The sequence below is a fragment of the Sinohyriopsis cumingii genome, chromosome 3, assembly GCF_028554795.1.
Source record: "Sinohyriopsis cumingii isolate HCF-2022 chromosome 3, ASM2855479v2, whole genome shotgun sequence".
In the NCBI taxonomy this organism is placed as follows: Eukaryota; Metazoa; Mollusca; class Bivalvia; order Unionida; family Unionidae; genus Sinohyriopsis; species Sinohyriopsis cumingii.
In genome coordinates, this window is record NC_142963.1 from 145,556,306 (window position 1) to 145,584,297 (window position 27,992).

A 27,992-nucleotide genomic window follows, 5' to 3' on the forward strand; every position below is an offset into this window, starting at 1 on the left:
GGCCTGAGCTGATTGCATGTATTAATAGACAAATTGATTGATATGACATTAAATAGATGGATGATCAGGCAGATAGAAAAATGAATAAAGATATAATGAATGAAAAAGCAAGCAAGAAAGAAATTAGTGATAAAGTGGACATTCACCCCATATAATTAATGGTCACTATTCTTCGTGCAAGTAGGCTCATAGGAGCTGAAATACAGCATCTGCTGGTTACATTTAGATGGTGGTCACTGTAGGCAGGCAAACTATATTTAAAATTTTGACTGAGTTGTTAAATAATTGTGTTATTTTAGCAGGTGGTCATTAAATGTTAATTAAATTTGTTAATTAAATGTTAATTAAATTTTATTAATTAAATTTGTAAATTAAATGTTAATGAATTTGTTAATTTCTCTAATTTCTCTTAGGATTTTGTCCCAAATTAGTGGTTCAGAATATTGAAAACTTTTCTAAAAGAGTTCTCTCTTTGGTTTTGGAATGGAAGTATGGTTAGCTGAAATTGATCTTAAATTTGGGAGTGTTGCATTGTTTTCATGCATGAAATAGTTCCTTGAGTTGACATCCTGTATCCATTATATTTATTTCAGTTGCCTCGTGAAATAGGTCAGTTGACATACCTGAGTTCTCTCGACATCAGCCATAACAAACAGCTGTCCACACTACCTGATGAGTTGGGGAAATGCTCTAAATTGTGGGAGGTGAGAAGCATTTGTAGTATGACTCATAGTTCAGTCTCCTGACGTCAGTTTATTGTATAGAGTATACGGCTCTATTATACTATACATACTCATGACGTCAGTTTATTGTATAGAGTATACGGCTCTATTATACTATATATACTCATGACGTCAGTTTATTGTATAGAGTATACGGCTCTATTATACTATACATACTCATGACGTCAGTTTATTGTATAGAGTATACGGCTCTATTATACTATACATACTCGCTAATAATTGGAGTTCAACTGCAGACAGCATAAATCATGATCTTTCATTGCATAATGTCCCAGCAGTGTTGATTTTTTCTACTGATTACTTCCATCAAACTACATACACCCATATTTGCTAGCACATTATTTAACAGCAGATCTGGGTCTGTGCAGTGTGCAGTTTTACTAGTTTGTCTAGAAATTACTTATTCATGCTTTAAGATTTTGAAGTAGAACCATTTTGTTGTGTTCAGTATTTCATTTGGGCTGGACTTATTTATTTAAATCAATATTCTCTGGAATTACAAAGTGCTCAGTAATATTCTTGGACAGAGATTTTAACTGGGAATTAAAGTGAATTTGAACAAGGACATCTTTATTCATTAGGACTGGTGATACAACTTTTTGGACTATTTGGGATTTAATTTGCATTACTGTAAGTTCTTTTAAAATTTTCATTTTGTATTCTAGGGAAATAAATTATTTGTTGAATTTTACAAAACTTGGTTTTAACTCTTTTCTCTGACTTAGTTTAGGACCATAGGGTCGCCATTTTAAATTTTCACCATACACAATAGTAGTGAACCAAAATATGGTCCTGGTACCAGCATCACAGGAACATTCATTTTTGAAAGGGGTTCTTTTTCTTTTAAATGAATTGATACATGAATTGATTATGTGATTATAATGGCCATAAAGCTTGCAAAGTTACATAATAGATCATTTAGCAAGCATGTTCTGTAAGTATTATATGGTGTCATTTACCCACAAGTCTTTGCACTATCTGTCATATTTTTTCTTGACAAACAGATGATACAGCATTCAGTAGACCTTATTGTTGCTGCCATCTTTTTCTCAGCGATAGCCTTTTGTTGAAATATAAGCAATAAGTTAACGACTTTAAGTAAAAGTAAAAATTATAGAACAAACTATTTCATCATTTGATTGTTGTTATGATACAGAAATGATACAAAAATTTAAGTACTAGGACTGATAAAGAAACTGGTAGTTCATACATCTTTTTCTTTTCACAGACTTAACAAAACCTGATTAAACAATAATGTTATGATTAAACTAATGAACCGAAATTTGGGCAGGGTGGGGTGGGGTGGGGCATTGAGCAAAACCAGGTCTTATTTTTAGTGTAAGGGAAATTTTTAAAAAATAATTTATGTCTTAAACTTAGAAGTGTATTGATGCTTTCACATAGTCTATTTTGTATTTGCTTGGGGGGGATGATATTTGTTATATAGATATGATGCATGTTGACTTTTTCATTTTGTCGGAACATGCATACCAGTTTTTACATTAGCCACAGTGTGAGTGTGAGTGCATTTGTACAAGGAATGAAACAGGGATAATCAGTGTGAATACACACCAACAGACTGGGGACACATTTTGAAACTGGGACTTCCCTGTTTTGTAATAGTGGCTAAAATCAACTACCATGACCTTACTGAGTGATAAAAACCTTGAAATAAACGTATCTGAGCATGTCATGCTACACACAACAATACATATGTCTCACTTGACCCAAAACTCGATGTGTATGAGCTGGGAAAACCACATCCCCATTTACATGGTAAAAATTCACACTGTCGGCTTCGCTGTCAGCTTGCGCACTTTGCTTCCAAATTACTCACTGAAGACGGTATCATGAAGATCTAACAGGATTGAAACCAGGTATGTAAACATAGACAAATATTTATTATATATTCCTTTTCTATTTAAACAAAGAGCAATATTGACGTATGTGTTTATTAGTGGATAGTCCAACGTTCATAACACATTTCACCAAATTAGGTTGAGAATACAAGAAAACTTAATGATTACAATGGGAAAAATATTCCAGCTGTTCATGTTTGCTTGTACATTTTATCTTTTATTTAACTGTGAGCTTACATTGGAAAATATCGGCATTAGTTCATTCAGATATGGTTGTTTTTTTTTTAATCAAGTTGTAATGCTAGAAATCCAGTTATAATTTGATTGGTTTAAAAAGTGTTATATCAAATTGTCAAATTGTAAGCATGTGTGCATCGATTTTAATTTGATCTTGTGCAGCTTAGTCATCATGGGTCTACCAGTATTTCCTCGTACACTCCTAGTATATCAATTGAAATTTCAAGGCAATGACACTCCCAGCTTTTCTTCTTACTATTATTTTTTTTAATGTATTTGTACTTCTATGATAATAGAAAATTTATTGTTAAAAGCTGAATCAAAACATCTTTTTCTCACTCTTAACATGAAAGCTAACTGTGATTGATGTATATAAGAACAATCGTTATGAGCTACATACAGCTACTGAGATGTTTGAATGTACCTAAATATAAACTACCAGTATACATAATCTAGAAGCAGGTGAATGCTGTATGTAATTCTACCAAGAAGTCAGTATAATTTCAGTAATTGGTTTATGTAATAGTACATGGTGATAACTGTATGTTTAACATGGTGATAACTATCTGTTTTTATAATCCATGAAAAGATGGTAATTCTCAACAAAGGGCAGAAATGCACATGTGCCTGAAACCCCCCCCCCCCCCCATTTAGCTGTATGATTGACCTAGGCATGTAGCTAAAACATTTTTCCTCATACGCAAATAAAGAACGATGAAAGCCTTCCCAGTGGGGGCCTTCCCAGTGTGGGGCCTTCCCAGTGGGGGCCTTCCCAGAGAACATTTTGAAATAAATCATTAAAAAATCATTAAAATAATTGGCTTGACATGCATTTTTTCTTGTTAAAATTTTCATACGCAGCTTTGTATCTGCCTATATGCCTATCAGTCCCATCACAGCAGCTATGTATAATTGTCTTAATGAACCGTGTTAACCAGATCTGAGAAAGTAATAAATGAATTAAGTAAAATAACACTTGACTAGTGTTGTCCCAGACCACTTCTCTCTCTCTCTCTCTCTCTCTGTGTGGATTAGTCAATCCATCAAAATCAGGCATATTAATGATGTCTTGTTTTGCTGTACATCCATACATGTTTTTGTAAATTTTAGTATTATTTTCCTATCCAGTCTGGGATGAAATTACTGTCCAACCTTTTTGATAGCATGGAAAATATGGCGGTGTCAAAATATTGGGAAAATTTAAAGACATGAAAGTTGAGAAAGTAACATCTCATTCTTACCAAGTTCTGACATCATGAATTCAGATACATCAAACTGGATTGCAAAAGGCGTAAGTTTCCAAAAAATTACCAGCATAGAAATCCACATAGTGACAGCTCAAACATTATTTTCAATAGAAGCATTTTCCTATGACCTGTTTAAATCTTTTTTTTCTTCTTACCTTCAGATGAAAAATATAATCTGTACGTACTCGATTCTTATTGGACTAAATACTTAGTCGACCCTCCCCTACCTTTTTAAGGGCTTCTAATAGTCAATTTCTTTTTAACCCTCATCTAAGTTGAGTGTATTCTACATGTCAGTTCCATCTGGTGACTTGTTGAAAGTGAGTCAGACATGCCCTGGAAGAAATAAACAAGTCAAACTGGATAGATAAGAAACATAAGTACAAAACCAGTGCAAAATACAGTTATATTATTGAGTGGAAGATGTCACAAATACATTGAAATTAAATCCATATAAATCCACAGTTTTGAAATTTTAAATACATTTATATGATATATCCATGAATTCAAATATACATCACATACCACTATAAAATAAATTCAGAATGACCCAATTCATGATATCCCATAATGTGTTAACTTCACATGTCATAAAAACAAACAATGAAAGTTAAGTCAAATTTTGGGGAATTCACAGTATCCTATAAATGCCACAACCAATGTTATCCTGTACAAAGACCAAGTATTCAAAATCAATGTCTGATAAGGTTTTGAAATCATCCATCATTGTCTTGTCATTTTAAATCATCATCTTGGTATCGTCAATATTGCCCGACTCGGTTTCCTCGTCTTCACTGTTGTATATGGGTATTTATGCAGGGACTGAACTTCAGCTCTTTAATACTTTGATCATGCAGTCTGTGAAAATTATTAAAGCCTGCAACTGAACCAGTGTCATTTGTGCAGCAAGATCACATGGAGTTCAAATAACCACCATCCATTACTTGACACTGAACAAGTATCAAACTTGTGGCTTGATCAGAATGTTGTCATATAGGAAATGGAGAGGTTGCTGCCTTTACAAGCTAAAGAGTTAGGTCAGACATTCACTGGAAGTAGAGTTCTTCACTTTGAACTGAATGAGTACTAAATTTGCAACTTGATCAAAAGGATTGCCAACTTGAAAACAATGAGTGATGCCTTTACAAGCCAGGAGCTTATCAGACCACATACACTGGCAGAAAAAATATCAATTGGAAATTATTGAAAAGGAATATAAAAATTAAATGAAAATGTTTATTGCATCAGCTACAGCATTTATAAAGCTAACCATATATGTTAATACAAATGCAGGTTGTTAGGCCTTGCATGAAAATGGAAGCAGTATACTTGTTAGTAAACATCCATGATAAACGACACTGATGGATGCTTCACGTTGTATTAGGTAGTATTTTGTTTACCTGTAATATTTTCAAACTATTACAATCCAAATAACTGTATATACAAGTATTGTATAATGAATACTGTCTGAAATCGATGAATACAATGCATACCATATAAACATTTCTGAATGGGAATAGTGATATGAAAAGCTAAAAATATTTGAATTAACAGTATGTTTGAGTACTGCAAACATCTCATGTTTTCAGTATCACCCCTAAATTTATCAAAAAATATCTTAAAAGATGACTTATATTCTGCATCAATCGAATTGTCATTTGAAAAACATTGACTTGTGAGGAAAGGTATAGAGTATTATCTAGAATACTATGGGGATCTGATCTGATACAAAGAAGCAAAAGGCCAGGAAAAAATGTATTTTGCTTTGCTGGCTTGAAAGAGAATGTATTTTTTTTTTCTTAAAATACAGTGTAAAAATTTCTGTGGTAGGTAGCCTTAGTAACAACTTGCATTGAATTGATTATATACTTCTGTGGTAGGTAGCCTTAGTAACAACTTGCATTGAATTGATTTTAGCAGTACATATTCATATCTTAATGTAATAAAATATTTACTCCATTTTATGAAAGGATACTTTAATTATAAAAATCAACCATCAGCTGCAAATAATCAAAGGCATGGAAATTTATTTGTTTCATACGTTTTGCAAATTTCATGCAGTATAAAGAGCCATTGAAGAATTACTACACACTATATACATTGGATTGAATTGTGATCTTATAATTCTTTTCTTATAAGAAGCAAAATGAACATAGTTTTCTTTCCAGTAATGTAGTTATTATTTCATTTTTCAAAGTATTTTCAGATTTGAAGTATTGTCAATAATGTCATTGTTTAAATCAGCCTTTCAGCACAACGTTAGGTGTACACCTAAAAAAAGCATAAGTCAAACATGAGTTAAACCCTGATTACATTAAAAATAGCTCCAATCTGGTAATGGGTAGCATATAACTAAGACTATGCATGAATAAACAGGGTACACATCCTCCTGACACAAGCATATTCAGACTATTTCTGCCATTAAGCATCATTTTCTCTTGTAATTAGGTTTGCATGGTGTAAAATGATGAGTAATTTAGTTTATAATCAAGTATTTGCCATATAATTTCACTGATGCGATAGTTGATTTGTAATATTTATTTATTCTGGATTACAGGAAGGACTCGGAGAGTGAATACTTGCCCTATGATGATGAGCAACAAGCCATAATCTGATGACTCATATGCTTCAGATGTAGTATCATAATTGGCTTAAATTGGATTGCCTATAATAGTTGAATAACCAAAGATAACAAAGACAGCTTCCATATATGACATATAATCCAATCGAATGTTTGTATCAAAAAGAGCAAACCTACTGCATCACAATAATAACTCTGAAAATAAATTGCAAACATAATAGTTTGATTTACCTGTTCGGAACCAGTACTCAATGGGATGGGGCTGCTGACTGTTCCCAAAATGAACAAGAGGTGAAAGAGTAAGGGCTCCTAGATAAACTAGGAAAATTATAGCAAATTACATCCACAACTCTGGAGTGCTGAAAATAGGGGTGGGAGAGATGAATGGCAGTATGCTATCGACCTACAGGGAAGAACTTCAAAGCTGTTGCCCTTGACCCATGTTCATATTGTATTGGTTTAATCTTTAAACTATCAAAAGAAGAGGAAAGACAACAAATGCCTCTGTCAAATTCACTGCTTCTTCCTGTACTAGTCCCTCATATCCTCAACACAGAATGAAACAGTGAGACAATATTAGGTTGAACTTTCATAAATTGTGTTAGCTTAGACAATTCTATTCAACTGATATTGTGCCAGTGAAGTTTCTGATATGACAGGGAAATGCATGGCTACTATAGATGGTCTATCTAAAGTTGAATTGTCTTATCTGGAGAAAAAGCAATGGAAGATTTTGACTACATTTGAAACAGGGGTAAAAAGAGGAAGAGCAGAAACAGTACTATTCAACATTCAAACCATGAAATAGTTGGAAGCATTAAATGAAAAGAGACTTATGGTTTTGACAAGATCAAACCCGTTTTTATTCACCATATCAAATTGTAGGAGACAGCATTTACGATGTGCATGTTGTTGTGTTGTTTGCAGCAAGGCATGGCACTACAATGTGCAAGTTGTTGTGTTGTTTGCAGCAAGGCATGGCACTACAATGTGCATGTTGTGTTTGCAGCAAGGCATGGCACTATGATGTGCATGTTGTTGTGTTGTCTGCAGCAAGGCATGGCACTACGATGTGCATGTTGTTGTGTTGTTTGCAGCAAGGCATGGCACAATGATGTGCATATTGTTGTGTTGTTTGCAACATGGCATGGCACAAAAGAACCTGATAAATTAACATCTATCATAAATTAAGAACACAAAATGTGACCATGTCACAACTGATAAGCGTGAAGACAACGGATTTTTTTTTCTCTCCAGTTGTCTGTGACACAATGTACAGGGTCAGAAAAAAGTACTATTAAATCAAGGTACCACAAATCAGCAAGCTCCTTCTGACGATAGAGAATGAGGGAAAAAGCTTGAGGTTCAGGAGCTCTCTAGATTCCATAAATCTAGGAGAGAAGGATGAAAAGAAAGTGGAGAACACCATCAGACAATATTCTTGATGGATACCTTCTAAGCAACATTTGGAATGAAAGTTGTTAATATACTACAGAAAACAAAGTTAACAAACGATCTTCATAAAATGATTTTGTGTTGAATCTTGGTTGAATGATACATTCTATTGACTATATAATACAACTAAGCTTGAAGTGTTTCATTAAGTCATGATTCTATGACATGATTTTCCAGCAGAACACAGTAGTTAACTCCATCATTTGCTCCTTAACTTCTACAACAGGAACATTTTATTCCTTCTTAATATTTGGACCAACATACTTCCATTATTTTCACATCCTGATGCTTGCATCTTGTTTGTTGAGTATAAACAAAGAGATTATAATCTTACTCAGCAAGCCCTTCTCATCCACAGATGAATGGAAAGGTGAAATGATACTCTCAGATATTTTTTTACCCAGTAAGCACACTTTTTTCTTCAGAATGAACCTTTCATGGTACAATAATCATGTTCCAGTTACTTTGGTAAATGCAACAATCTATCAGATTCCATTGCTTTTATTTCAGATTTGGTGCTAACTTCCTTTGATGAAAGGTTATTTATTTTTCATGAAGATTGTAGTTGGCTTTCTTTGATAAATTGAGCCTGTGTTATTGAAGTTACTGGTAAAGGACAGCCTTGGAGGACCAAACAGATGTATATTTTTCATTGCAGTGGCAACATCAAATAATTGTTGAACGTCAATTAAGACTGGTTTTTTTCTTCTCATTTGCTTAGTGTTTATACAGAAAGATCAGTGCTTTTTAGTAAATCAGTTTTCTTTGAAGTTTCAGCAAAACTATTTTTTCTGGTTACATTTTAAAAACAAAAGGATTTTGCTGTCGTTTTGTCGGTTGTTGCAGTTACTTTTTCTGCTTTCAAAAGTTGGTCGATTGTATCTAGTCCTGGTAGCATAGACAGACCAACAAGTAGATCTCCTTTTTTGTTTGTGGCTTTTTTGTGTTATTTTTGTGTGTGTGTGTTTTTGTGACATTTCTGGTGGTGGAATGATACTAACTTTCATACATGCATCAGAACTTTTTTGTTTTAAAAAAATAGGTCAACATATGTTGAATACATAGGTGTTCTGTTCTGACAGGAATTACTACAGAAAATATAAGTGTTCTGAAGGATTTAATTCAATGAATGAAAAGAAGAGGAATTTTACTTACCATCCACATGCAGAGATCAGTCAAAATAAACGTATTAATTACTATCGTGCGGCCGATAATCCGACACTATTTTGTCGGAAAGATCCATTACGAGATAGTACATCGTCTGGTTGATCTCCCTTCCAGAAATGTTTAAGAAAACAAAATGCAGAGATCTTACAGCATACAGTACTCAAGCCGGATGTCAGAATAAGTGGAATATGATATAACTATGCACTGTTTCGGTGGTTAGTCAATATGAACAATGAATTTGTTTATTTTACAATATATAAGTTCCAGTACATTTTATATCAAGTTTGTGGCTTCCTTTCATGGTGCCTCTGAATTTCTTCACTCCAGATCCAAGTTGAGTATACAAGTTTAAACAGCCAACAATATCAGGGGAGGGGGGAATAACCAGATAGTATATTTTGTTGCCAGTAATGAAAATAAGTTGCAGCTTTTGACATCGGCGAAGCCTAGGTGATCCTTGAATAAACTTTCTACTCTTTATTTTTCATACTTTTATGGAGAAAAAACTATTTTCTTGTATGAGATAAATACATTTACATGAAATTGCAGGAGCCATGGCACGATCTTCTTACATTAGAATTCTCTCTTCCCCAAAAATGATAATAAACTGTTAAATATTACTTTTTTGTACTTTTAAGAAAGAAAGAAAAAAAATTTTTGTATGAGAAGAGTACATGTACATGAAATTTCGGGAGCCACGCCACAACTGTGTTATATTCGAATTCATGTTATAACGAGCATGCTGTTATGGGGGTCAAAATGTATTATTTCAAGACAACATTAACTATACTTGAAGACTGATGTTACAATATGAACATAAGAAATAAGACTGACTAAAACAGTCCAGTTCCACACAGTTATATACAAGCTAAATGGGTGAAAATGCATTTTGTTACTACTGCCTACATTACTTTTCACAAATATCCCACATTGTAAAAGAACTGACCTGACCTAACCCATTCAATAGAAAATATCTTAATTCATCTAAGAATCCACCCAACCCCACCAGTCAATGAGAAATTACCCCAAAGTTGTCAACAAATTTTATTATTGATGTTCAGAAACACCTATGTCAACAACTATTTATAGATCCTACGCAGTCTATACTCTTAATATCTTAAAATAGCATTTTATACCAATTGGCAATAAACTTAACTGTCTAATATTTTGACTTTAGATGATCATTATAATTTACAGTCATGAACAAAAATTACACATACTCTAGATGATCATTATAATTTACAGTCATGAACAAAAATTACACATACTCTAGATGATCAATATAATTTAGTCATGAACAAAAATTACACATACTCTAGATGATCATTATAATTCACAGTCATGAAAAAAAATTACACATACTCTAGATAATCAATATAATTTAGTCATGAACAAAAATTACACATACTCTAGATGATCAATATAATTTAGTCATGAACAAAAATTACACATACTCTAGATGATCATTATAATTTACAGTCATGAACAAATATTACACATACTCTAGATGATCATTATAATTTACAGTCATGAACAAAAATTACACATACTTTAGATGATCATTATAATTTACAGATTTACAGTCATGAACAAAAATTACACATACTCTAGATGATCATTATAATTTACAGATTTACAGTCATGAACAAAAATTACACATACTCTAGATAATCAATATAATTTACAGTCATGAACAAAAATTACACATACTCTAGATGATCATTATAATTTACAGTCATGAACAAAAATTACACATACTGTAGATGATCATTATAATTTACAGTCATGAACAAAAATTACACATACTGTAGATGATCATTATAATTTACAGTCATGAACAAAAATTACACATACTCTAGATGATCATTATAATTTACAGTCATGAACAAAAATTACACATACTCTAGATACAATCATGTACCATGAGTTAAAAAAAATATAAACATACATGACACCAATGTGTTCTTTTTCTAAGTCTTTTCTTACCTTATTTTCATTGCCTGAGTATTTTGTCTGTTAGGATGTTTATTAATACAGAATTGTGAAAATAATAATGTAGTATGTAGGGAGTAAGTTGCTAGCTTTGTTTTAATACTGTTGAATAAACAAGTGAAGATAAAACAAAATCATTTCTATGAGCTGCTTTACGTGGAAAAAGTCATTTTGAAGCTTCAGTGCCAAAAGTTGGATTGCAAATATACAAGAAAACAATATTCAATAATTTTACCACTGATAGTGTGTATTGTTGTTTTTCTTGAGTAAAAAAGTAAACCAACAACAGCTATAAAAAGAGCAGTGCTTCATAATTTGCCGAACTCAGAAAACTTAAGTAACTCTGTTTATTTTCTCCTTGTGAATTACATATTCACTTAATGATTTAAAAATATTTCTGAAGTGCAGGGAATGTGCAAAGTACTCTAACATATATTTTTGCTAATATCAGAATAGTATGAATTTGGTGTGGTTCCTAATACGGAATGGGACTAGCCTTGTAAATTTCTTCTGTAGCTGTTCATTCAGAATGCTCAAAAGTTGTTATATTGAAATAATTTGATACAATATGTAAGTCATATAAAAATGATTTGTTTAAAAATTCATCATCTGGAAAAGATTTTTGAAGCCCAGTGTGTACATGATAGAATTGTAAACTATTTTCTATTCTGAGAGAGAAATGCATTTTGTTCTTCAGGATTAAGGTACTTTCATACCAGTCTAATGAAACCGTTCATCGTCAGCGCTGAATCATTGTATAATTTATTATGAAATTATTGCTATTTTTGTCATTTGAAATCGGGTGCCATTTTTACTCTGTGTGTATTGGGTGGTCTGCTTTCCACTAGGAGGCGCTCAGGTTAATCTTTTCTGATTCTTCCATATTTAGTAATATTTTTGAAAACTTTGTCATGAATTTCCGAAGTGTGTTCCCAAAACCTATAAATAGGGGTGAGATCTGCCATTTTGGCAGTTGCGGTTCTGCTGGACTCCAGTAAAGGTTTCAAGACCAAGCAAAACAGAACAAAAGTCTCTAATAATAATAATAATAATGCTTTATTTATAGAGGGTGACTCATTAGCCAAGGACTATTCTCCCATGAGGCCCTCTTATGGAGAGTATAACAATGCACATTTTATGAAGATAGCAATAATTGCTGTTTATTTTAACATGTTTAGTATTAAAATACTAAATTCCATTATCTATTAGAAACACATGCATGCTCATGATATCTCTTCTTAAATTCTCTAATATTTTCAGCATGATTTTACATGTAGTGGAAGCTTGTTCCACATAAATGTACTAGAGTATTGGAAGCTCTTTTTAAATTGTTCTGTTCTTGGTTTTGGTACTACAAGGTTTCCATGTTATATTGATCTCAACTGGTATTGTGTTGAAAAAGGCCTGAATAAGTCCTGAAGATACTCTGGTGCCGTTCCATGTAGACATTTATATAAAAGAAATGCCTTGTGAAAATCTATCTGGTCATATATTGTGAACCATTTGAGTTCTGTAAATAATGCTTTTGAGGGATGATCAATAGATGCATCTAAAATTAGTAATCTCAACTGATAATTTTGAGCATTAATAGCAAGGTAGACTAGTTACTACCGACACATTAAATTTTGGACTCATAATGACTACTATAATGTTTCTCTGAAATTGTTCCAACATTTATTTCCTCGTTATATCAGATAAAAGTTCCCATAGAGGGATTTAGCTGACAACACTGTCACTGTGTCATCATCAACACAGCCATCTGCTATCCATTGGAAATTTAGTATTGGCATTATTGAATTTCCTACTCAGTTTCATGTATCATTTTGAAGTCACAAATTTCCATCCATTTTGTAGTGGTTGTGTCATACACCAAAATAAAGGGAATTAAAGGTTCTTTGAAGAATACCTAAGATATACAAGGTCTTTTTATAATAGCCAGTATAACCAGTGAGGAAACCAGGGGAATTCTTTTTCTTTAAAATTCTAATGCAAAATACAAAACTGTAGAGCACCACCTCAGCCAACAAATGTGACACACTATTAATATCCAGTTCCAGACTGTGTCTCTGTCATATTTACCATTGACGCTAAAAAACAAACTGGTCTGGTTCCGAACCTTTATTTGATGCACCAAATCATTATCACTTCAGTATGTCATATGAACAAAATTTTTAGTTTGAGAACTATTAACTTATTTTTCTGTGCAAGATTAGTTAGGGAATTGGGATTATTAGTTAGAGATTATGTGAATTAGGACAAATGGAAATATTTATGCTGATTTTCACACGCAATTTACCACTGAAACTATAGTTCAAAATGCTTCTCGAACATCTGTTCTGCAGATTTGCAGATATTATATTTCACCATTTTGAGCACTAAATTTTCTGAGAAAACACACAAGCCTGGAAGTCATATAATAAACTGTGTTGACATTTTATATTTGTTTTGTTTTGTGCTTTTATCATCTAAATAAGAACTTTTGTGTTGAACACACCATTTCTTGACACTACAATACACTAGAGAGATCTAGTAACTGAAAATGACGTGAGCTGTCCATCTATTCCATTTTTTCTGACCTTGACCCTTGACACATTACAATATTAGTGCTCATTCTAAAAAGAAAGTTAGGGTGGGTGGCCTGGTACATTTCATATAAATTACATCCTTCAAGAGATCGTACTGGGTAAGAACAGTTTAATACCACTAACTGTTCATTTTTGGCGATTATCAATGGGTAAATTAATTTCTTCATTATTACTGTGCCTTTATTGCAAACCATTTACATATTCTTGTGCAAAATTTTGATATTTTTTCATACTGATTGTTAATATTGTCATATGCACATGCAATACATTCGCTGAGAACAGAAAGTGACATTCTCATCTGTGCAACATATGGGTTTTTTAAAGTACAGATATTGATGACACAGGCTGTCGATTCATTGTGGCCTGTATGGGTATCAAATCTGCGACCATTGGACCACTAGGCTGATGCCTGACCAAATAAACTGCCACAGTTTCATTTTTTAAGAGTTTTGGGTATTTTAATACTAAGATTTAAAGATGCTAATACCAAGCAAGAACATTTTTATGAATACAAAATGGATGTAGTGCATATGGAATAAAAACACTTTCATGCAAATGGCGTTTCACATTTTCCTTTTAACAGCCTTAACATGGAATTTGCAAATAGTAGACATTTTCAAACATACAACCTTGTACATAAAAAAGAGGATAGTTTCACACAAGTAATGCATCTATACAACATGTAGACAGTTTTATATATATTTTCTTCACTTGTTACATGCAGTACAGGACTCTTCCATACAGAGTTTTCAAGTGTTATATACAAAATGGGGGACATTTTCATACACAAAACCCTGAACTGCTACATACAAATTGGGAACACTTTCATACACAAAACAATGATTCAGAAGTGGAACAGACAAAACAAGGGCATTGATATACACACATGGGATGTATGCAGAAGGAAATAATTTTCATAAACGCAGCCATGAAATTGCATGTACAAAATGGTGACATTTAAATACACAATGATTTGACATGGTACATGCAAAATGAGGACATTTTAATATACAGCTTTGAAGTAAAACATGCAAATTGGGGACTTTATCACACACACAACCTTGATGTATTACATAACAAACATGAAATGGTAGATACAAAATGAGGACATTTTCAAACACTCCAACTTGGCAAGGTACAGACAAAAAGGGAATATTTTTATATATACAACCATTACATGATACTTATAAGATGGGGACATTTACATATGATTTATTAAAAAAATCCTAGTTTCCTGCTGAAAGTAGACATGTAAAAAAAATTTAGTTTGTTTCATATCGAATATATCTTATTATGCATTGGTTATTAATGAAGGGAATTAAATGTAGCAGAGTTTAGTACAAAATAGTTCAGAGTTATTTTGTTAGACATTTTAAATTCTAAAGTGTATTATTGCCAATAAAATTATTTTAACTGAAGATCGGTATTCAGATCTTTGATTATTTCATTCTCATGTATAAATCAAATGCATAGTAAAACAGATCTTTGATTATTTAATTCTCATGTATATATCAAATGCATAATAAAACAGATATTTGATTATTTCATTCTCATGTATATATCAAATGCATAGTAAAACAGATCTTTGATTATTTAATTCTCATGTATATATCAAATGCATAGTAAAACATATCTTTGATTATTTAATTCTCATGTATATATCAAATGCATAGTAAAACATATCTTTGATTTTTTAATTCTCATGTATATATCAAATGCATAGTAAAACAGATCTTTGATTATTTAATTCTCATGTATATATCAAATGCATAGTAAAACATCTTTATTACATTATCATGTATATATCAAATGCATAGTAAAACAGATCTTTATCATCTGAAATTTGTTAAAATAAGGATTTCCCCGTTTTTATGGTAAAAATCATACATCCCCGTTTTATAGGTTTTACAAGAATGTGTGCATGTTGTTGAGATAGCTCATGTTTTCTTTCTTTATTAGCTTCCGATGGAAGGATTATCTCTCAACCAAGAGCTGAGACAAGTGCTAGGAAAGAAGGGAAGAGTGAAGGATCTCATCATTTATCTGCACAACAAGCTGAAAAATGTATGAATAATAATAATAATAATAATAATAATAATAATAATAAGAATCATAATAATACTAATAATAATGATCATCATGATCATAATAATAATATTAATAATCATAATAATAATAATAATATAATAATAATATTAATAATCTGGTTGATAAGTAGCACCAAGAAATGTATAGTTCATCCTCAGCATGGTTTTGATCAGTTTTTCATGAATTTTAATATTAATCATCTTTCTGTTGAAACAAAAGGACAACTTTCAAAATCCGCACACACCAATCATCTTTCTATGGAAACAAAATGACACATTTCACAATCCACACAGACCAATGAACTGAGGAAACAAAAGGACACCTTCCAAAATCTACACAGACAAATGATCTTTCTGTGGAAACAACAGGATACCTTCCACAATCCACATATTTAAACACTGTCAGAATTGTCCATGGTTGTCCCAATTATTTTGAAATTCTTCCACAAATGGCGCAGAAGCATTAGCGTACGTTTTTTGCAAATGAAGTAAAGACTGACAATGTTACATTATTACATTATTATTTGTAAACATTTATTAACAATAATAACAACAGTAATTCAGTGTATTTCCACCAAGTGAATTGTAAACATTTTAATAACTTAAAATCAGGAATTTCAAAATTTGAATCGTTCTTGCCAGATATTTTTTCCTGAAAAGAAATGTAGATGATATATATTTGTGAAATTTAATATACAAAAGAGGTACAGCAAGTACTAACCAAAAGGAATACATTTATATTTCTGATTATTAAATGTACCAGAAAATTTGTCACATTTGGTTTGGGAATTTCAGTTGCTTTTGTTTCAGTATTCTCCTTCACATTTTCTTGTTTAATTACTTATAAAAATTGATTTTTTGTTCTTACAGAAAACTGTACTTTAGAATTTCACCCAACAACATAATTTATACCATTCAACTATTCTAAAAATTTTGTTCTTAGTTGACAGCAAGCAGACTTGCTATTTCAGTTATTCATGACACTTGATGAATGGCCATTTCCGGTCAAATCCTTTATTTCATTAGTAGGTCATTATGACACATATTTTATGCTCCACTGAATTAGGTTAAAGAGTATATTAAATGTCAGCAAAATAAATTCAGGTTGTTATAAAGGAAAATGAGTAATTTAGAAAAAATTTCACATGCTAAGATATGTGATCCTGAAATGTAATTGTGATTTCATATTTAATGATAGAAGTATATCTTAATTGCTCTATAATTTTGTTTTCAGATGAATGCATACAATATTTTAGCAAGAACTATTAATAAAGAATAGAATATATGTCCAGTGATCACGGTGGTTATTTTTCTTGAAATTGTTCTGAAACTGGACCTTGGAAACTGGTCTTTTTGTACAAATCTGTTATGAGAGACGACCTGTCTTGAGAGACTGCTTTTTGTTGGCAGAAGGGGCAGTCTCTCGTAACAGGTTTTACTGTATATGTACTATCACATGATGTTTGATCCTAGATTGGTATCCTGCTTTGTTCAAGGTTCATTTCTCATTGTGTGTGAATCCAAAAATGCTATATTTAGCCTATGTTGGCCATGTTATGATCTTGACAATTATCTCTGGTAATGATCATCAAGGAGAAGAACTCAACAGCTGTTTGAAGCCTAATACATAATCACAGCATTGCTGAGCTCATTTCCTGTAACATTTGTAGATAATGATATCATATTAACTGTAGTGGTACATGTTATAATGTACTAAATTATCCAACCCTTATCTCAGTAATGAGAACCTGACTCGAGGAAACAGAGATAATCAGATTACTTACCTCACCATATGAATTAAATATTGGTCAGGACACATATTTGATAAAATGTGGCTGCTTGTGAAGGGTAAAGTTGAATTTATGGGTTGTTTTCACAGACGTCAGAACTGAGTATGCAAATACCCACAATGCAACGTGCATGCACCTTGTGCCGCCATTTTGAATCCCTAATAGACCTTTGTCAACATTAGTCATCATGTATATTCAAGATAATAATCTAATTTAACTGTCGATAAGGACATTTACTTCATTGAAACGATACATAGATTATACTTGAAATTAAGTACCCTATAGCACGAAAATAAAAATAAAGCTGGAAGTTCCCTTGCTTATATCGGAAGACAGAATAATGAATTTGAACCTTAAGTGTGTATATTGCTATCAAATAAAAATGCAGTCTTTTTTTTTTACAGACAATATTGACATTTTTAAAAAGTGTTTTATATCATATCCCTAAGCTTGTCATCTTGAAAAAGCATTTACGGACAATGATTTTCAGGATACAAATATCAGTTCTGAATTAAAATTTCATAGCATGTGTTTTATGTCAGAACTTTTATGTACAAATACTTTTCGCAACAACAGGTGTTTGTGACAAAGTTGACAAACCAACTTAATTAGTATGGTCAAATATTGTATTTGTGGTGGAGATGATGGCTGTAGGATGATATCGAATGAAAGCGATAACCGTTCAAAGACGTTTCATCTTTAGTGTATTCAAATGAAAAACGTGCCTAACGGAAACATGACTTTGTGTCGAATGTTGAAACGAAGTATTCCTAAAATGCTTTTAGAAATATGAAATTATACATTATCAATTAGCTTTTCAACTTGAACGATAACCAAATGATTGATTTCAGCCAATGACAACTGAAAATCATTATATGTTTCTACTTGTTTGTGTATCCATTTGTTTATGCATTTGTTTATCGATCGATCTATTTGTTTATAAAAGAATAACAAAAATGGTTGAAATTTAAATGTTTTATTTGAAGAAAACAAGTAGGAAAGTCACACATTTGGTCTCGTGTGATTGACATGCACAACAGAATGTGATGTATTATTATATTTTTATGCACGAAATTGTGACTTTCATTCGTAATTATGCTAGAAGAATAATGTTATTAGGTACTGGTTTGCGGGGCTAAGGACTCAAAATGGCTGATATGGAAGTACACACGTTTTGTGACGTCACGTGAAAACAACGGATACACAAATATGCTGGCCACATGCTCCATGAAGGGTTGCTGCCCCTGAGGGGTACTTTTGTACACAAATATGCTGGCCACATGCTCCTTGAAGGGGGTTGCTGCCCATGAGGGTACTTTTGTACACAAACTTGTTGGTACAGTGTACCAAGAAAACTGGCCATCTAGAGGAGGTGATTGTTTGGGGGGGGACCCCTGTGTTATGATTTACAGATCCTGTACAAAAAAGTTTTAATTTTTTTTTATCATTGCAGGCCAAGAGCTATTATCGTATGAAACTTATGGTAGTTGGCTACGGGGGTCGAGGAAAAACAACCTTGTTACACACACTGATGAAAGGCAGGCAGTCCAAACGTGAGGATAGACCCACAGTAGGAGTTGTGGTCAGAGACTGGAAGTAAGGGATCAGAATGCATAAATTCTATTTGAAAGAAAGCTTTACACAATGAGCAACACTGACTCAAAGAAACTTTAATAAACCTTAATCAAATTGGGGTACTGTTGAGTCCGTGCTTTTGCAAATAAAGATTAAAAACGTTTCTTGATTGGTATTCTACAGATCACAAGTCAAGCCTGTGACCCAAACCAACTTACTGTGGGTTGCACTGTTTGATTATCAAGACTGGGTTTGTGATTATCCTAGTTAATACAGACTTGGAGAGGAGTTTTTCCATCCAAAACTGTAATGTGGACAGTTTCCCAAAGTGCCTAGATATTATCAAAAGCTGATGTAACATTGGTTCAAAAATATGGATGGATGGTAGAGAAATTTTGCCGGCAGGGAACCACTGGGCCATGTCTATTTTTGCTGAGTTGGGTTTCTTCACTTCCATTTTGTCCCATTTCTGCATCGTATTCCCCCCCCCCCTTTTTTTTTAAACCATAAAATGTCTTGTTTGGTTTTTCAAAATTATTTTACTGCCAGGATTTGGGGGGGGGGACCCCAAAAAACCTAGCTGGGTGCTGGTGGTGAGGCCAGGTACCCATCCATCGCTAGTTCAAAATTATGGTTGCAGAAATTAGGTGTAGGTTTTTGTGTATGACACCTTGCCCAAATGAGATGGTGCACCACCTAAAAAACATCTGAAATGAAGAGGTTACATGCAGCCACCATGTTGCTTCAGAGCAAGGATAGGAGAAAAATAAAAGAGAATTAAAATACTCAACAGAAATTTCTTAAGACGTGTAAATTTCAGTCTGTAATGTTAAAGTTTTATTAACACTTGAATGGTTGATCAACAGAACAAATTACACATCATCTTATTCAGCTTCCTATTATGACACAGAGAGGCATTTCATGTAGAATGTTGAAGAAAATACATGAGAAAGAGTAACAATGACACAAATTTGCACAAACAGTTGACACACACTCACACATCTGCTGTAGCTACATGCATCTAAGAATCTTAATGCTGTTTTCCAGTGGCTCCAGAATGAAATGAAGTTTAAATAATTGAACATGCATACACAGAACATAGGAAGTGCTTAATTGCTGGCCGGTCTGACTTGTTTCATTACCTGCGGAGAAAATCTGGAATTCCTTCCATGAATTTAAGTCAGGAATCAGCAAAGGGAACATTTACTCATTAAATGCTGTAGGCCATTATGCATTCCAGTGAATTTGGGTCAGGAATCACTATGGGGACAAATTGCACATTGAATGCTATAATCCATTAAGCATTCCTTCCCTGAATTTGGGTCCGAAATCACTACGGGGACAAATTGCACATTGAATGCTATAATCCATTAAGCATTCCTTCCCTGAATTTGGGTCGGGAATCACTATGGGGACAAATTGCATATTGAATGCTATAATCCATTAAGCATTCCTTCCCTGAATTTGGGTCAGGAATCACTACGGGGACAAATTGCACATTGAATGCTATAATCCATTAAGCATTCCTTCCCTGAATTTGGGTCGGGAATCACTATGGGGACAAATTGCACATTGAATGCTATAATCCATTAAGCATTCCTTCCCTGAATTTGGGTCGGGAATCACTATGGGGACAAATTGCACATTGAATGCTATAATCCGTTAAGTATTCCTTCCCTGAATTTGGGTCGGGAATCACTATGGGGACAAATTGCACATTGAATGCTATAATCCATTAAGTATTCCTTCCCTGAATTTGGGTCGGGAATCACTATGGGGACAAATTGCACATTGAATGCTATAATCCATTAAGCATTCCTTCCCTGAATTTGGGTCGGGAATCACTACGGGGACAAATTGCACATTGAATGCTATAATCCATTAAGCATTCCTTCCCTGAATTTGGGTCGGGAATCACTACGGGGACAAATTGCACATTGAATGCTATAATCCATTAAGCATTCCTTCCCTGAATTTGGGTCGGGAATCAATATGGGGACAAATTGCACATTGAATGCTATAATCCGTTAAGTATTCCTTCCCTGAATTTGGGTCGGGAATCACTATGGGGACAAATTGCACATTGAATGCTATAATCCATTAAGCAATCCTTCCCTGAATTTGGGTCGGGAATCACTACGGGGACAAATTGCACATTGAATGCTATAATCCATTAAGTATTCCTTCCCCGAATTTGGGTTGGGAATCACTACGGGGACAAATTGCACATTGAATGCTATAATCCATTAAGCATTCCTTCCCTGAATTTGGGTCGGGAATCACTATGGGGACAAATTGCACATTGAATGCTATAATCCATTAAGTATTCCTTCCCTGAATTTGGGTCAGGAATCACTACGGGGACAAATTGCACATTGAATGCTATAATCCATTAAGCATTCCTTCCCTGAATTTGGGTCGGGAATCACTATGGGGACAAATTGCACATTGAATGCTATAATCCATTAAGCATTCCTTCCCTGAATTTGGGTCGGGAATCACTATGGGGACAAATTGCACGTTGAATGCTATAATCCGTTAAGTATTCCTTCCCTGAATTTGGGTCGGGAATCACTATGGGGACAAATTGCACATTGAATGCTATAATCCATTAAGCAATCCTTCCCTGTATTTGGGTCGGGAATCACTACGGGGACAAATTGCACATTGAATGCTATAATCCATTAAGTATTCCTTCCCTGAATTTGGGTCGGGAATCACTACGGGGACAAATTGCACATTGAATGCTATAATCCATTAAGCATTCCTTCCCTGAATTTGGGTCGGGAATCACTATGGGGACAAATTGCACATTGAATGCTATAATCCATTAAGTATTCCTTCCCTGAATTTGGGTCAGGAATCACTACGGGGACAAATTGCACGTTGAATGCTATAATCCATTAAGCATTCCTTCCCTGAATTTGGGTCAGGAATCACTACGGGGACAAATTGCACATTGAATGCTGTATGCCATTAGGAATTACTTTCAGAAAATAATATTAATTATTTCATCATTCAGAATAAATCGCATGCAGAAGAGTTGAACATGTGTACATGAATACTTTTTACTCTCATGGCTGGGTTTTCTTATGAACAGGAAGAAGTCTCACTTGCATCATTTTTTTCATCTTGTCATAGAGTTGTTGCATCTTGGTCCATCTTTTCCCTCCATGTGCAAACTCACTGAGTTACCCTCCAAGAAGACATATATAATTATGAGCAAGTCTTAAAGAAGACTTGTATGTCAATGAGGGACTCTCCAAGAAGACTTGTATGTCAATGAGGGACTCTCCAAGAAGACTTGTATGTCAATGAGGGACTCTCCAAGAAGACTTGTATGTCAGTGAGGGACTCTTAGAGAAGATCTGTATGTCTTTGAGGGATTCTTTGAGCTCCTTGAACTCTTCAATGTGGCCTAAGACCTCCTTCATCTTAACACCCTCTTTGCCAATACCCCTTTAAGATCAGTAGTAGCCTTATTCTATTTGCCCAGGTGTTCTTATCCAAACTCAGATCAGAAGATAGTGGTTGTCCAGATTTAACCATAAGAGAGTATATGGCAACCACAAGAAAAAGACCCAAAAGAAGAACATGTCAAGCTCACAACATTGCAAGAAAGAGGTCTACACTCCAGAGAGACTGGTTAAGCATTTGTATATTTGTCATCCCATGTGAAGCACATGTGGGTCTTTTGTAGCTCAACAAATACAATTCAGAACTTTAACAGTTTCCTCACCAAAATTGTATAGACTACAAGATTAAATGTTCGGATAACATATTGCTTGGAAAATCTGAGAGTAAAATAATTCTATTTTGATATATTTTATGAATAAATCACTCCAGGCCTGACAGATAATTGACAGAAAGAACTCTGCCATTAAATTTGGCTGCATAAAATGGTAAAACCTTGTAATAACATTTTCTCAGCAGAATTTGTCTAAGATTACAGACAGCATCCTGGCATAAAAGGTTTTCAAATTTGTGCAAGTGATGCCGATCCACCATCAAATATGGCCAGCATTTAAAACAATAAACACCCACAGAAAAACCTTTTAACAAGTTGTCAAAAACAACCCAGCAGAATGTTACTAAGTTTGACAGGAAGCATTTCAAAGTGATACAAATAATGGAGATCTGCCATCAAAATATGGTCACATTACCAAAATTAGAAAACATTTCAGCAACTTCATCTGAAAATCTGAACAAAAGAATATTACCAACTTTGGCAGAAAACATTCTGGCATAAAGGCCTTTCAATAATGGACAGATGATGACGAGGAATTGTTAAATATGGATAGAAAAAAGAAAACAGAATGTTTTTGAATAAACTTGAAACTGTTGTTTTCATAACATGTTTGATTATTAGCATCAGAAGAGCTAAATTGTACAGAAAGCATCCTTCTGATCCAGATTCCTTGGCCAACTGTACTATGATTTGGCTATTATGCAGATTTCAGAAATGTGAGCAATCTCAGCCCACTTGGGTCTCTCGTTCAAAGGTAGAGTTTGATAAATGAGTTCATCGTCTTTTATTGTATCAAAACTCCACTTCTTTAAATGGATATCTGGTAATTACTCTTCAAACATGTATTATTGAGGCATAACTCTTGTAATACAGTAAATGGTCGTATGATAGAGTTAATTCCCTTATTGTGGATATATTTAGGATATCGTTTCCTTTGATCTTCAGATATTTCAAAATTCAGTTGCTTAATCTGCATATCAATATTCAATTAGTCCCAAAATATTTTTTAAAAATTGGTACCTTTAACCATTCTTATTTAACATCTACTTGGTTCCATGTTTACTCAACATGGTAACTTCAAACCAAAACTTCTAAGGACCTTTCTTTACAATTACAGTATAAAGTTTGCTAGGCTGTGCATAGTTTATAGTGTTTCTAAGTTAAATGTTTTTCTTCTTAAATGGAATTGAGCCATAGAAAATTCACAGCACATAATTAAAATACTCAGTTTTCTGTATGAAAATTTACATAACAATGGCCAAGTGTTAAGAGGTACATTTTTAGAGAGAGAAAACTTTGTATACAGTTTCTCAAAACAATATGGGATACTGTGAATTCATATTTTTGTGAATATCAGTTTCTGTGGTTTTGTGAAAAATTCACAGATTGTGGACTCATCCTATACTTTCCACAGCAGGCTCATTAGTCATTTGGAGTTTTAATTCCTATTTTGCTGAACCCATTAAATCCACAAAACTTGATACCCAGTGAAATATAGTAAACTGAGAACAGTCTTACACTTAACCACTGATCTTATTGTGTTACAATTCTGATTAATACAGGTATGAAAGACAAGTAGAAGACAAGTGGGGGAAGGTGGTTTATACACTGAATACTTGGGACTTTGCTGGACAGGAGGAATTTTACAGCACTCATCAATGTTACCTGTCCAATAGAGCTGTGTACCTTGTAAGTCAGAATTTGTGTTAAGAATAAAACAAATTAACAACTGAGCATCATTACTTTTTAGCCTGTCATTGTCAACGTCATATTTACTTTCATTTCTATTTTATACAATTGTTGCCATGCAGCAGATTTTTACTTGTGATGAATATGATGTCTTTATTGTAATTGACCTGTTTTGTAATTTGGGCTAATTTGCTTCTACTTACTTCAAGATGGACAGAATTTAAATTTGTCTTTTATCTTCTGCTATGTTGTATTTTAGGAGTTTGTAGGAAAGCTATGTCACATATAAAGATCTGAGGGACTGTATTAAAGCTATGTCACATATAAAGATCTGAGGGACTGTATTAAAGCTGTCACATATAAAGATCTGAGGGACTTTATTAAAGCTATGTCACATATAAAGATCTGAGGGACTGAATTTAGGATAATGATGCATCAAGAGAGAGTTAGCAGTTATGGTTGAGGTAGGAAAGTCTTTATGCAATAAATTCATTTCCCTGTCTGTCGAATGCTACACAGTCTGATTGTCAAAATTTGATACCATTTTCTCATCCACTGGACAGAGTTTTATTGGAGTAGAGAAATCTTTCTTATCTGAGGGGTAAACTTTTACATGTAAACTGCTGTCAGTTATGGTGTCTAGCAAAGATCAGCAAGTTTTATTTTTGCATCTGTCATTTATTGGTTCCACAGAGAGTCTGAAATTTGTATGCGCTCGTATGACATTTTAGTGATCACTCTCAATAGGGAAGGTTATATTCTAGTGATTTCAAATGTCTCATTGGTTTACTGCTACAGGTGGACAGAAAACAAAGCAAAACAATAAAAACAATAATGTACATAAATTCTGCAAATTTGTAAATCAAGAAGTTTCAGACCTTGCTTGTAAAGCTACAAAAGAGATAAATCCAAATGTTTGTTTTTTGTGGTTGCTCAAAAAGCAAATGCATTAAAAATTTGTTTAGAAAAGAAAAACTTGGTTGAGAACCAAAGAAAATGCAGAAACAATGCAAATAATAAACCCTGAAGTTTTATCAAATAGATATATTAAATACCTATTAATTTGCAACAAAATTAAGGTGTAGCCGAATTCTGGGTTGGCACAAACTTGAATGATTACTACATAAACTTTTGTTGCCAGTCATTAATTGGCAGAACTTGGACATTTAGTTTTTCTCTTGACCCAATATCCTATATATCATTGTCTGATTTTAAATATGAATTTTTAAAATATTAGGCTCAATCATATGTAATTATTTTGATTATGCCAAATGCCACAGATGTTCATTTCATTACATCTTTAAGTGAAGTTAATATGGTGTGTGATGCAGATTTTCTTTTTTCTATGTAATATCTATGTAACTGATATCAACAAATATAGTTTGTGGTGGGTGAGAAAAATTACTTTCTCTGTAAATTCTATCCAGCCCACCCATGGGGAATTTCCTATTATTATACATGATTACAATTGTTCCTTACTAAAACATGCACAATTTTTGTAAGAGTTACTGCCCTTTATGACTTGGAGCTGAAAGCAGTGTATGACAGAATCTTGTGTATTTTATTAATCATTGTGAAACTTAGTGCATGTTATGGTCATGATCTGGAAATGTGCTTGTCAGTAAATCATTATGCTCCTGGGAGTTTTGTAAGAGTTATTGCCCTTTCAGGTGTTTGAGAGAATATTGTAACAGTAACTTAAGTCTCACAGTTTTCAGTGGATCTCCGGGAAACTTTATATGTCTTGATCATAATCCGAAGTGGCACATATTAATAAGTCACAGTTAATAAGTCACAGTGTTCTAACAATTTTTGTTAGAATTATGGCTCATTATGTCTTGCAGCTGATTACAATGAAGACAGATTCTTGAGATTGCAGCTATTCTTGCAGTTTAGTTTTTATAGATAGGTACATATTTTGGTCATAATCTAAGGATGCACTTATTGACAGATCTTTGTGCTCTTAGTTTTAGCTCTACTGGTCATACAGCAGAAAAGATAATGAGATTGTTGTTTGACATCCATCCATCAAAATTAGCACAAGATTTGTCTGTTTTATGACATCCATCCATCAAATTTAGCACAATATTGTTATTGCTACCCCTCCTGAACTACTTCGAGATTGTCACGAAACTGCACACACACATTCTTCCCATTGTCGTGGTGCCATTTGGACATCCAATAATGCTGCCACAGTGGCCATCTTGAAAATCTTATTATCACTTCTCTTCCCTAATAGATGGTTATATCAGCATGGGGTTTCCACTGAAAGACTTCTTATCAAGTCTAGTTGGCCCGAAATAAAAGTGGTGCTGATGTGATGTCCAGTCTGATGTCCAATATGCTGCCACAGTGGCCATCATGAAAATCTTGTTATTGCTACTCCTTTAAAGTAAAATGTTATGTTGCCATGGTGATGGTTGCACATCCAATTTGGCCATCTCAGTGGACTTTTTCTAAATCATGTCATTGTGTCTCCAGAATAGAGTGTCTTGTCAATGTTCAGAATTTACTGAATTACTTATTCTGATATCCAATTGGTCCTAAATGAAAATAGTTGTACTCAGACATCCATATCTTGAAAATCTTGTTATCACCACTTCTGAATGAATGGTTTTATCCTCCTGGGGCTTTTGCCAGAAGACTTCTTACAATGTCTTGTTGGTCTTAAATGAAAAACGACGCCTCTTTGACTTGCAGTATGGTCTCCACAATGACCATCTTGAAAATCTTGTTATCCTTACTCTGCCTAGATTCTGGTTATACTGATATTTTGCTTTCATCAAGGCTTCTTATGAAATCTTGTTGGTCCTAAATGGTGCTAGTTTGATACTAAATATGGCAGCCATCATAGAAATCTTGTTATTGTAGCACCTCCTGAACAGAAAGTCATATCAACATGGGGTTTCCAACAGAGATCTTGTTGTTCTTAACTCATTAACACCTGCCACCACTATAACTTGTTGTACTTTACCTTCCTCATTTCCCAAGTGCCATGATAACATGGCACAGTTTACCTAGCTTGTTCCCTGAGTGCCGAGTCTGAGTGGCAGTATTAGTCTAGGCCTGTATCAGGCATGACGAGTTAAATCATCACAAACCATTGGTTGGTTTCAAGCCATTTCCTAATTATGCAGGCATTTTAGCCAATACAATTTTAGCTTAGATAGAGTGAACATTGCTGAACAAAGGGGAAAAAATTTAATCTTCAATAGTGGCAAAAATAGTGGAAATATT

General features: G+C 33.6%; 1 protein-coding gene across 6 annotated transcripts in view; it reads left to right on the forward strand.

Moving 5' to 3' along the window:
* LOC149804074 (leucine-rich repeat serine/threonine-protein kinase 2-like) overlaps positions 1–27,992 on the forward strand; it is a 327,016-nt gene that overhangs the window by 178,136 nt on the left and 120,888 nt on the right. For all 6 annotated transcript variants that reach the window (XM_089953980.1, XM_089953981.1, XM_089953986.1 and 3 more), the window contains 4 exons: positions 594–704; positions 15,826–15,930; positions 19,197–19,339; positions 24,629–24,755. In XM_089953980.1, the coding sequence (XP_089810106.1) occupies positions 594–704; positions 15,826–15,930; positions 19,197–19,339; positions 24,629–24,755 (486 nt within the window). The remainder of the gene's footprint in view (positions 1–593; positions 705–15,825; positions 15,931–19,196; positions 19,340–24,628; positions 24,756–27,992) is intronic.